At 41.3% G+C, this 11,757-nt stretch overlaps 1 protein-coding gene across 2 annotated transcripts in view; it reads left to right on the top strand.

The window, feature by feature from the left end:
- The first annotated feature begins 108 nt into the window (after positions 1-108).
- Positions 109-11,757, top strand: part of adgb (androglobin) — a 36,986-nt gene continuing 25,337 nt past the window's right edge. The window contains exons 1-13 of one of the 2 annotated variants that reach the window (XM_077511378.1): positions 109-269; positions 362-481; positions 1,185-1,317; positions 1,393-1,491; positions 3,144-3,215; positions 4,336-4,515; positions 5,339-5,505; positions 7,649-7,735; positions 8,364-8,512; positions 9,390-9,466; positions 9,729-9,906; positions 10,194-10,287; positions 10,484-10,634. In XM_077511378.1, the coding sequence (XP_077367504.1) occupies positions 417-481; positions 1,185-1,317; positions 1,393-1,491; positions 3,144-3,215; positions 4,336-4,515; positions 5,339-5,505; positions 7,649-7,735; positions 8,364-8,512; positions 9,390-9,466; positions 9,729-9,906; positions 10,194-10,287; positions 10,484-10,634 (1,452 nt within the window). In that variant the 5' untranslated portion in view covers positions 109-269; positions 362-416. Of the gene's footprint in view, positions 482-1,184; positions 1,318-1,392; positions 1,492-3,143; positions 3,216-4,335; positions 4,516-5,338; positions 5,506-7,648; positions 7,736-8,363; positions 8,513-9,389; positions 9,467-9,728; positions 9,907-10,193; positions 10,288-10,483; positions 10,635-11,757 lie in introns of both variants that reach the window. The other variant, XM_077511379.1, reaches the window with a different exon arrangement.

The raw sequence follows: 11,757 nt of genomic DNA, 5'->3' as shown, positions 1-11,757 counted from the left end.
AGGCAAAAGCAGACTTCCGCACAGTACCAAAAGACGTGAAGTCAAGACTCCGCCTACGTTACCCTGGAAACGCACAAAACATTTCAGTGCTAGACCGGAAAAGGGTACGCTACGCACCTGTTGCGTGCTGGCTCGTTAGGAAATTAACACAACGAATACTACTTCATGTCAGCGACTTAAATACAAAATAACGAGTAAAGTATCTTTATCTGACCAGCGCACTAAGTGAGTTTGGTTTCACGTTGCGTTTAGTTAACTGCATGTTACAAGTAAGTCTCAAAATTCCATTCGGTTCGCCATTAATTGCTTATTGGGAAAATGGCGTTGGCTAGTTTTTTTGTTAGTCTGACCAACTTTCCAGGGTAGAGGGGCGATATTGAAGGACGTATCACGACGGGGGATTTTCTTGACACACAATGTCCAAAGGCCAGTACAAGAAAAGGGAGTCCACTTCCAGCAAAATATCTGACGTCCCGACAGAGTGAGTTTGTGTTTTCCTGCTATTATCAAGATGTAGCACAAACCCAATTTATTCATAAGCTCCGTGCAACATTTTTTATGTAGCAGTTCCACACTGTTGCCAAAACTCTTTTGTATGTATATATGTGTAAATTCATACATTTGTTTTTACTATAGTTCGTTTGAAGATGTCAAACAGGTGTGTTTTGTTGTGAAAAGTAACTGAAAAGGTTGGAATTGCAATATAGATGGCTGTAACGAATCAAGAATGACGCAAAAAAATAACTTTTGTCTGTTTTTTTTTTGTATATTTTTTTTATTTGTGTGTGTGTGTGTGTATACATCACAAATGAGTATCCCTGTCCTCTTGTGAGAGCTCCCACCTTTTACAAACATGCGTGTTAGGTTTGACTACTTGAATACTCTAAATTCAGTGACATAGTGGTCAGGCTCAGCACATCTGCTCGCAGTTCTGAGGTTCTGAATTTGACTTAGGCTCATTGAAGATTCTAAATAGTTCATTGTTCTGTGAGTGTGAATACCTGTCTAGAATTTCACTACAGAAACTGGATGGATGGATGGGTTTCCTGGGCAGTTGAAGTAGCAACCGTGTGTCAAATATTTCACTCCCCCACCAACTATGTTAACCCAATGAGTATAGCTTCAGACCAAACTAAAATGGCTGACTCTGTGGCAGAAAGTCTGACTTCCTCTCCCAATTTCAGAGTATGTTCAGTACCAGTCACTTCCACTGATAGCTTGGACGATGTGTGGCCTGAGTGGAATGATGGTGACGTCTACAGGGAGAAATGGGACTCAGGCAAAGCAGAAGATCCAAAGAAGGCTCCTCCTCCTAATGTAAAAGAAACAGTGTTTAAACTAAAGCGGAAGACATATCAAATAATGACATTAGTTTGCATGTTTCTGTTACAGCTACAGCTGTTCTTTGAGGATCCAGAGGGAAAAATAAGCCTTCCGGCTTCTTTGAATGTGCAGTACTGGAGGCGCCCTATGGAGTTTCTTGTCAACATGGTAAACCTTACAACTAAAATGCAAAAGTGCACACCGGACAGGCTGCTACATTGCTAGCAGAACATATTCATAATATAGTATTGCCAAAAATTAAATGTTACCGGTTTGATGTTGTATTTTTATGGAGTATATAATCAATTAAGTACAGTATAAGATAGCCAATCAAGTTTCCCGATGACCCGATGGGAATGTTAACGTTGATGCTGTCCATCTGCAGCCATCCATGCCTCAAACAACACCTTTATATCCCTTGACAGGAAGTAGAGAGCTTTCCAAGTCCTTTTTAACTTTAGTTACGAATTAACCCTAGTTTAATCGGTCAAGAAACTGAACTAGTCTCCTTTGCTCCTTTACTGTTTTTTCACCACACTGAACTCCACCTTTAAAAGTCTCCACCCCCCAAATTTCTTGACAATATGTTACATGCAGCCCCACTCGTCGAAATATGACATTCTGGTTAATATCGCATAAGTGGAATATTAGTCGAGCAGCAAAATCCATCAGTTTTTGTCAATATCAGAAGATGGCCATTTCGCCTCTTGCTGTTGAATGAAAATGTGATCACAGTTGTTCAGGGCTGAGGTAAGAACCAATCAGAGCTCAGCTTCAGTAAACAGATTACAGCAAGTGGCAAAATGGCCGCCCCCTGAGATGGATAAAAACGGCTGCACAACTCATATTCTTCAAATGTAATATTCATCAGAATGTCATGTTAAGACTAGTGGGGTCACATATAAGATGTTATCAAGAAATGTTGAAGGTTGACTTCCCCTTTAGATATACCAGGATGTATGTCAAAACAGTGTTTCTTGAACAAAACGCCAGGGGTCCCAGATTTTCCACAGCGCTGAAGTTAATTACTTGTGTGGGTGTTTCCGACTGCATTTTTGTTGCGATTCTCCAGTTGCGTTCGGCCATGTCGCTCGATGTGTGGCTAGCCTAGGAAAGTGCTTTACAAAATGGATGGATAGAAATTACTCCCCATTCCCCAAATAGATGCCTGGCACTCCCTGCACTTGGGAAAACAAACACCCTCAGCCTCGACATGAGGAAACATGGTCTTTATGGTTCCTCAATGATGTTTTAATTGCAGCACTTTTCACTTCCACATCCCTCAGTTTGTGCGATTCTTGAAGGCCTTCTATTTTTTTTTTCTTTGAATAAGCCATTGGCAGATTGCAATCGGCCTTTTCACTCCTGCCGTCAATAGAGTTTAATTAAATCCCTGCGACGGGGAGCCGAGGCCAATCGCAATCGCTTCCCGCCGTCTCCAGTCTGCGCGAGATGTCGTCTCTCTTCATCTCTCATTTCTAAAGCCTTTTTCATCGACTGAAGCGCCAACTCATTGAGGTCATCTTCTACGCGCAAAACACGGCCTCCCTTGACCCTCTGCTGATCTCTGTCACCATCAGCGAACACAATTGTTAATATTTAATTAGTCATTCTTTGGAGTCTATTAAGGTGCTTGTAGAATGTTCATCGCAGTGATGGCAGTCAGGGGAGTATCACAGTGAGGCTAAGACCAGCAAAGGCCCCCCGGGGAAGTGTTAAGTAGGACACACATTGGTGTCAACTTTAAAAAGGTTACCTGTGAGTGCTGCACAGCACTGTGTTGTATGACTGCACTCATTTCCACCCATGTGTTACTTTAGGTGCCAACAGTTGTTGAGAATACACTGAGCTTTGACCTGGTGTCCCCCAACCAACATCTGCTTTGCAGTGAGGTTAGTATACACAATTTTTTTTAATTCATTAGTCATTGGCAAGGGGAATGTAGATGGTAGATCAGGGGCCTACAGTTTTTCCTCAGAGCGCCAGAAAAATCGAAGGATTCAATTTGAATGATTTTTTTTCCCCTTTCAATTTATCAAGCCAAAATCAGTACAGCCCCTGCGCTTAATAGCAGCTGAATCCCATCTCTCCATTCACCAAAACAGGAGCAATCTGTTCTTGACTGAACATTTTTAAAGTGACCGTGTGTAATCTTTTGTGCCATCTAGTGGTGAGCTAATAATTCATTTAATTTAAAAACCCACTCATGATTTGAACAACATGCAACTACTGTACTAGCTTCTCCCGCTAGCCGCTCTTGTTAGCTACTCTGGCTAAATCCGGCTCGCTCGGCCTTCCGGCGTCGATCTCCGGGCTTCGTTCGCCCACGCAAATTAAGAATTGGTGATAGGCTTGCGAAGTGTGCTCTCGCTGAGCCACCGTAGTGTGCGTGCTTCGAAATGCATGTGCTTCGACTGCATTCTATGATATAGCAACATCTAGTAATCAACTATTATACATGGTCACTTTAAAGCAGTTACTTTAATTTTTTTATATATGTATTCATATATTATTATTATTATTATTATTATTCTTATTATTATTTTTAGTACACTCACTCATACAAACGCGTGCACATACAAACATGGTCTCCCGGGTGGTGAAGCGAACCCACCCCGCCTGCATCGAAGGCAAGCGACGGTACCACTCCGCCACCTAGCGCTTTAAAGCAGTTATTTGGGAATCATTCATGTGATATTTTCACAATTTGACGCAGAAACAAATTTTTTCTAAAAAGTTTCTGATGATTCGCACAGTGTCATGAAGAGAAATGGTGCTTGTTTAATTCTAAATAGTTCATTGTCGCATTTAGAAAAGCTCTACAGCAAATAAGTGGCCCATGGCATATGCTAAAAATAATATGTGCGACTAATAAATGTGTTTTAACAATGGATGGAGGGCCACAAATGGCCCCCCGGGCCATAGTTTGCACACCACTGCTTAAATTAAGGACACGGATGGTGGTATCTTTATTCAAAAACATATTTGCATATTGTTCTCTCTCTGCCTAAGATAATGAGGTGGATCATCAGCGAGATCTACATTGTTTGGAAAGTGTTTCACCACCCGGGATCTTCAGACCAACATGGCTGGAAACCTTGGGAGCACATCTATTCACTGTGCAAGACGGGGAAAGGCCACGTGCCACTCTTCAATGTCTATGGGAAATACCTGGTCCGACTCTTCTGGATGGTGAGTATCTCTCATGCGGAAAATGGACCCTCGGTTTGTCTCTATGTCGAATTCTCCTTGATAATCAGCAAAAGAATGGAATGCCGTTAAAATATGGTGTTACATCATCATCTCCGTTTGACTAAAACATGAAACCGTGGTCGCCGGGTCAACCATAGCACGCAAACGGGGTTGTTGTGATGGCGTTAAGTTCCAGCTCCTTCACCGGCCTGATTGTTTGCTTGTCAACCGCTCCTTTCCCTGCCTCAAGCATCTCATTCTTTCATGGTCTTTTTTTTTTTTTTTTTTTTTTTTAAATCCACACTATCACTATCATTTTCTTTCTGTTTCTCACACCGTTCTTCACAGTAAGGGAGCTTTGGATTAAATGCAACTGGAGTAAGGAGAAGCCTTCAGGAAGTCAAGTATACACTACTCCAAATCCAGTTGCCCTCGATTTAACCCTCCCTCGGATAACCGCGGCCTGGATGCTGGAGAATTATCACTACTGGTTTAGTCTGGCAATATTTAATGTTCTGTCCTTTTGGGCGCTTGATTCTGCCATCTTCCACGGGGCAGTAGCTTGACACCAACGAAAGCCGTACTGTATAGACTTGCATCACGTACCGCTCGGGTAGTAGACAGGCGCAGCTGTGAACAGGTTATTAACGCCCGCCTGTGCAGCTCTCCCCTCTATGCAATGTTGTTCGCACAGAACACCACCCCAGACAGGTCCTGACACCACACAGTGTGCTAAAGCACAAACTCACTGTTTGTTTGTTTCCAGCAGTTGAGTCTGGAAAGAAAAAAAAAAAAAAAAACAGTCTTTCCTCTGTGCATTCAGGGTTGCTGGAGGAAGATAATAGTGGATGATTCCATGCCGTTTGACAAAGACCACAATCTGCTGCTGCCGGCGTCCAGCTGTCGGACAGAGCTGTGGCCCATGCTGTTGGCCAAGGCGCTCCTCAAAGTGAATAATACAAGGCCTCTCAGTGACGATGTCAACAGAAAGTGAGTGCCATTTTTTTCAGTATTTTTTTTTTTTTGAATAAGGGCTAAGCATTTGTAGTCATGTGTTTTTACTACTAATTTAACTTTACGATTCTTTCAGTTTATTAGTGGCCTCTTTCGGAAAATTAAGAATATTCCAAGAAATTGCTACTTTGTCTTGAAACAGTGTTATCAGGCAGAACCACCCCATTAAAAAAATAAAACCAAAACAAAACCATTTTTAACCAAATTGTGTGGTTCCCGCCAGTAAATAGCAGGAAAAACAATTCGTGGGATGGTCAAAAGTGGCTACAATGGAGTCAAAAAGTGCAATTTATTATAAACAGTATTTTATTGATTTTTAAAGAGTTGAATTAGGAAATGACAAATCTACAATACGTTTAGCTAGACTGTAAAAAAAAAACGGAGTGAGGTGGATGCAAATTAATTTATAGTTTATAGTCTTAACAACATATCTGTGATTATACTTTGGTCAAAATAGCCCAAGGATCAAGCACTCCAGGAATCTTTACACATCGTTGTTTTGTCTTGCCATTAGTAGCCATTTTCAAGGGGTCGATCCTGTTTCATGCAAGGGAGCTACTGCTAACCGGCTGCCGACTGCTGGGCCACATGCGAATACGACTCCCGTTAGTTACCATGGCGTTTGAATCGTTGAGCCCCGAGTTTAAAAAAGCGAGTGCGAGCTCTAAATTCTCTGGCATCACCCACAAAGTTAGCATGGCGGCTTGTGTTTTCCTTCTCAATTGCAGGACTTCATTGCCGATCTGATGTGCTGTATTATACTTAGTCAGTATGCACATCGAAAGCACAGTTCTGCTTTTGGCGTTGACAGTGTGTAGCTTTTAAATTTACTTGGTTGTTTAATTTCAAGCTTGATGTGTGGGCAGGCCCACTCACTTGAAAAGTGGATATTTGTTAGTGGGCTTTTAAATGCTCTTCATAAACGCATGTAACGGCCACGATTTGCTGACTCGACAAGGCCTTAGTTTGACCTCATTCCTGTGCTGGCTTGAGTCAAACTTGGTGGCATGTCAGTGATGGAGCATCGTGGCGTGTGTAGAAGGTGCGTGTTCCGCTGTCCACTGGAGGTTGACCAACAAATTAATCTTTAATCTGAGACAGGAAACAAAGGACACTTTTATTTTTCTCTCTCTCTCTCTCTCTCCCATTGAAGCATTCATAAGTCATTGTGGTGTTTTTTTGTTTTTTTTGTTTTTTGGTCTCCTGGGCAAAGTTGTATTTTAAGCTGAGTTGGTGAACTTCTGTAGTGGATTTGTTTCCTTGAGTGCCATGACTGTGGACCAGACACAACAATTCCCAAGAGGGCCAATTAGAGTTTATTGGGGCCATCTGTTTTTACTGAAACATACGCAACGTCCTACACTGTAGTCTACAAGAGTGCTTGTAAGCTCTCAAAATGCTAGGATGTTCATGTTACTTCTTCGAGGTTTAGTGAAACACATTTGTGTATTTTACAAGATAAATAAAGTGAGTGTTTTTTTTTGTGGCTTAAGCAATTTCTTTGGCAACTTCCTTGATGTCACTCATATGCTCATCTTTTCCTCTGAGTGTGATAAATAAATTCTCTATTTTCTGTTTTGTCCTTGATGCAGCAATTTTGCGGCAAATGGTGTCAAATACTTTTTGCTGAGGCACATGCACTAGTTAGTCCTCAAGCAATTGTCATTTAGAGAATACAAGGTGGCCAATTTACAATTTATTTTCAAGATACAAGCCGTCGATTGTCACAATTGTTTCATTTTGACTTGCAAGCACAAACATGAGGTAATTAATAGGTAAGGTTAATTAGTTGTATTTATGTAATCATTTTGTGTTTATAAAGTATAATATAAAGTGCTTTTTTACTCATTAAAAACGTATTACATTTTTTGGGGGGCTGGGTTGGTGGTGTCTTGAACGGATTAATGACATCTCCATTCATTTCAATGGGGAAATAAGATTTGAACATGGTCAAGACAAAACACCACTCAACTTTTTTCAATACTCTTAACTTCTCATTAGCACAAACGAGAATTCCTTTAAAATTGTATTGTTCCTAGATGGTAAGCATGATATTTATTCATATTTTATTTGTATTGTAATCATTTCGTATTTTTTCACCCGTACGTTTTCCCCTCAGTAAAATGTCACAGCTTTCCGACGAGATAGGAGAGTTCAACTTCATCCACCACCTTACTGGATGGATCCCGGAAATCAGCCCAATAAAGTAAGAGCCTCACATATCCGGTGTACTACTAATAGTTTTGTTATATAGTCTTGCTCATCATTGTGTCTGTGTATACATGTTTTGGAGGATTCTGACCCTCATTTGAATCATCGTTTAGTTATCCAAGTCTTACCTTTCTTACAAGGATCTGGTTACTCAGTACAGTGTGAGCGATATGATTAATTACATGTAAATTAGCGTGAGTAGTTTTGCTTTCTTAGTCCTCCAGTTTCATCAGTGGACATCAAATTGGGTGGCCATTTCTATCATAAGTGGATGTCAAGAAAAAGTCTCTTTAGGGACAATGTAAGAAATGAAACAGGAAGTTAGCCATTTTGTTTCGAAGCAGCCATTTTAGGTGAATTCCAGAGCTCGTACTTTGCCAAACACCTACAGTACTACGGAATTTGCCCAAATGAGCCCCATTCCACAGCAGGTATCCCAGGCAGATAGGCGGCACTAAATTGCCATGATCATTTGCCTACTTTGGAGGTGGTGAAGAGGGAAATGTCTTTTGAGGAACAACCTGGTTTTTAGAGGTTTTCCCTCAGGGATAATATAAGCAACATACTTTTAATATATCACAGGAAAAAACACACACACTACTGATTCTTTAATCTCCTCCCAGCTACGTATGCCGGAGAAAAACGTGGGATTTCTTACAAGGCAGCATCCCGGAATTCGTGCACAAAACCTTGAAAATGCAGCAAAAGAAGCATCACCCGAGGAGGAGTTCTTCCCTCAGTGAACACAGGAGCCATCGGGACACAGACAAAGGTCAGGTCACAAACGCAAGTGCAACACCATTTCTGTCTTTTACAGATATAAGTAGAATTTGTCTATGCCGAGTGTTGTCTATACCTCTATTTTCATCCTTCTGCATCCTGCATGACTATGAATATTTCATTTTACGGCTTGATTGTTTAAGGGCTCACCCTGACGCTTTCCCAGTGTCGCTTTGCTGATTAGGTACGGCACACGGCCTTTTTTTTTTTTCCTTTTTCCATAAATGTCGTTTGAAGCGACAGTTCCCGTTTTCCTCAACTCATGTATTATAGAGCGCAGGGGTGGGTCGATCCTTGTTCAGCGGACTATAAATAAACCAGCAGAGGGAGCAGCGGCAGGGTGAAACCCGTGCAGGGCAGAAGAGCCGCCCGAGTTAAGTGTGCTCGTCTCATGACGGCAACATCAAGATAACAAGATAATTGTCTCGTAATTACTTGAAAGCATGTGGGATGCAAATCTGCCAGTCTGGCGCTATTCCATCCTGACTACCTGTTATGTTGTTAAAGGGCAGCTGTTCTTTTCATATATTGAGCACACATAAAGCCCAACACAGTGATCAGCTTCCGTGTTCCATTCTTAAAACACTGTATATTAATTCAGCAGCACTCCCATCATCACTCTCTATGTGGTCCTTTTAAATTGACTTCCAATGTCCCTGAGCTGGTTTTTATCTCATAATACAGTTTTGAGATGCGCTAGGTCCAATTGTAGATAACCTACACACTGTGTTTGACCTCGTCACGGAGACGAATGGACTCACAGGACTCGCTGGACTTAAACAATGAAAGATGACACATTATCATCTGAAATTCTTATAATTTGGGAACTGACAGACTTTTATTCATTATTGTTTATGTATATTTCCCAGGTAACAAAAAATTAGTGGTGTGCGCCAGCTTCTATCCCAATCAGCTACGTGATGATCCTTTTGTGTACACAAAAATGGTATGTATTTTGTTGTATTTGGATAATCTCTTTGAATGAGTAGTGTTGTGTAGAATCAGAATCGATTTTACTGCAGTCGTCAAATGGGATTTTTTTTCATTCGCCCCCGTGTTTAGACCCCCTGTTTAAATGCTGTTTAGACTAGTGGGTGTGCATACAACATATTATTGTAAAGAGAATGTTGGTGTTGGTTTCCCCTTTTAAATCTTATAAAATGTTTATATTTTGTAACGTTAATGACTAATTTTTTGCCGCCATGCAGGCTGATTCCTCAGAGGCTCTACGTCGCTACAACCTCTGTCTGCGCCACAGCCATGTCGTCCTGTTGACCCAGACCCGAAAGTGCCCCTTGGAGTTACCGTACCAGCCACCGCCTGAGCCGCAATGGAAACTGATCCGCAAGAAACAGAAGAAAGCTGTGATCAGTTCAGAACCAAGAAGTAAGCAAGAGGGGAACGAGAACAGACAGGGCAGGGGGGGTTGGGAACACAGAGGCGTATATCAAACCATTTTGTGAAATTCTGTGATACGGTGTAGGTGAATGTCATGGATAAATATGAGTAGAGCGCGTAGCAAATTCTAAATCGGGAGGAGCTGTGCATCAGAGGGTATACAGCATTGGGAGATAGTGAGAATACTGTAGTGACTAGATTATGTCTGACATCATTCATGCAAGAAATTGGATAAAGAGTGGGTGTGATGTGTTGTGTTGATCCCCTTATCACAGTTATTCCTTTGCCCGAACCTGAGGAGTTCATCGCCATCGCCAGCCCCTTCATCGACCAACATGTCAAGAGCCCGCCTAGCCCCTCGACAGAGCGGTGTGTATGCTCTGAATTATTTTCTAAGGATGAATCATATCTACCATCTTATTCATTTAGCTGCGTTGTAGACACAAATGTGACGCCTGACTCATCTCTAGACGACACAGTCAATTGCTGCTAACGTCTCGGCATATGATGCACTTGTGTCATGATGCATACAAACATGCATTTATTTTATTTTTTTTTGCATCAGAGTTGACAAATGGACCATTCCGAAGAAGCATCCCTACAGGCCGCCGCTGGAGTCCATCCCAGAGGGAGCGGAGAATGAAGGCCGTGAGCCCGTTGATGCCGATGTTGCTGAAAGTGACGCCAACTCTGAAGCCATAGTTGAGGAGGTCGAGGTACTTCTTATTACAGTACTCTCACGGGTGGCATAATTTATGCAATCTGACATGCTCACAGTTTTTATTATGTTATACTTTTTTTTTTTTTTTTTTTTATTTTAGGGCCGGGCCGATTATGGCCTTTCAAACGTCGGCCAAAATCATCCACCATGCCTTTCTGTACACTAACCATTTGCGGCATTTATACTAGTGATAGACCGATATGGTTTTTTCAAGGCCGATACAGATTATTTGTAGTCAAGTCGGCCGATAACCGATATTTCAAGCCGATATTCATTTGCAGTAAAATGGGGAGGGGGGGGGGGGGGGGAATTCTTTCAAACTATATATAATTTCTCACTGAGTAACAAATTCATGTGAATGTAGCTCATTTGGGGTTTTTGTTAGGGTTCGTAAAAACGTTTCAAAAAGATTTTCGCGGTGAAAAATTGTGTGAATATGTTTACGACAAATAAAAACTGACTGCGAACATCTTACAAATCCTGATGAAAACCCCAAATTCGCTACGTTCGCAAGTATCCCCTGCTCAGTGAGCTTTATCGGCCTTCAGATTCAAAAAATGGCCGATGCCGATATTTGTCAAAATGCCAAATATCGGCGCCGATAATCGGCCGGGGCCGATTATCGGTCTATCCCTAATTTATACACAAGTGACATTGGCCTCATTATTTATGATGCATAAATTTATAGCACAGCTTTGTGTCCTTATACTGGATCTATAATTACATTTATTAATTAGGACATTCAAAATAAAACTAATACTAATTTTTACAAGCAATGCCTTGATTAGCAATACAAGTTGTGCAATGAATTGACCCGGATTTCACTACTTTACACACAAAAATAAAATAAAAACAGTGCAACATAGGTCAAACATTCAACTACTGATAACACAAACACACATATGAGAAGAATTAATGTCCTTGTAACTTCATTAATTAAATGCATTGCGTTGCATTCTGCGAACTGAAAAGTCATTTTGTAAATTTATTTTTTATTTATTTTTATCTTATGTTTTGAGATCTCAGAACTTGGCTCTTAGCCTCGCATCCATGCACTGCCCATCACGTAGGCTTTCTATGTCAGTGACAACAAGGCAGCCATCACCCAGCCTCAAAGT

The sequence above is a fragment of the Festucalex cinctus genome, chromosome 21, assembly GCF_051991245.1.
Source record: "Festucalex cinctus isolate MCC-2025b chromosome 21, RoL_Fcin_1.0, whole genome shotgun sequence".
Lineage (NCBI taxonomy): Eukaryota > Metazoa > Chordata > Actinopteri > Syngnathiformes > Syngnathidae > Festucalex > Festucalex cinctus.
The sequence above is the reverse complement of the archived record's forward strand: the minus strand, read 5'-3'. Positions and strand labels throughout refer to the sequence as shown.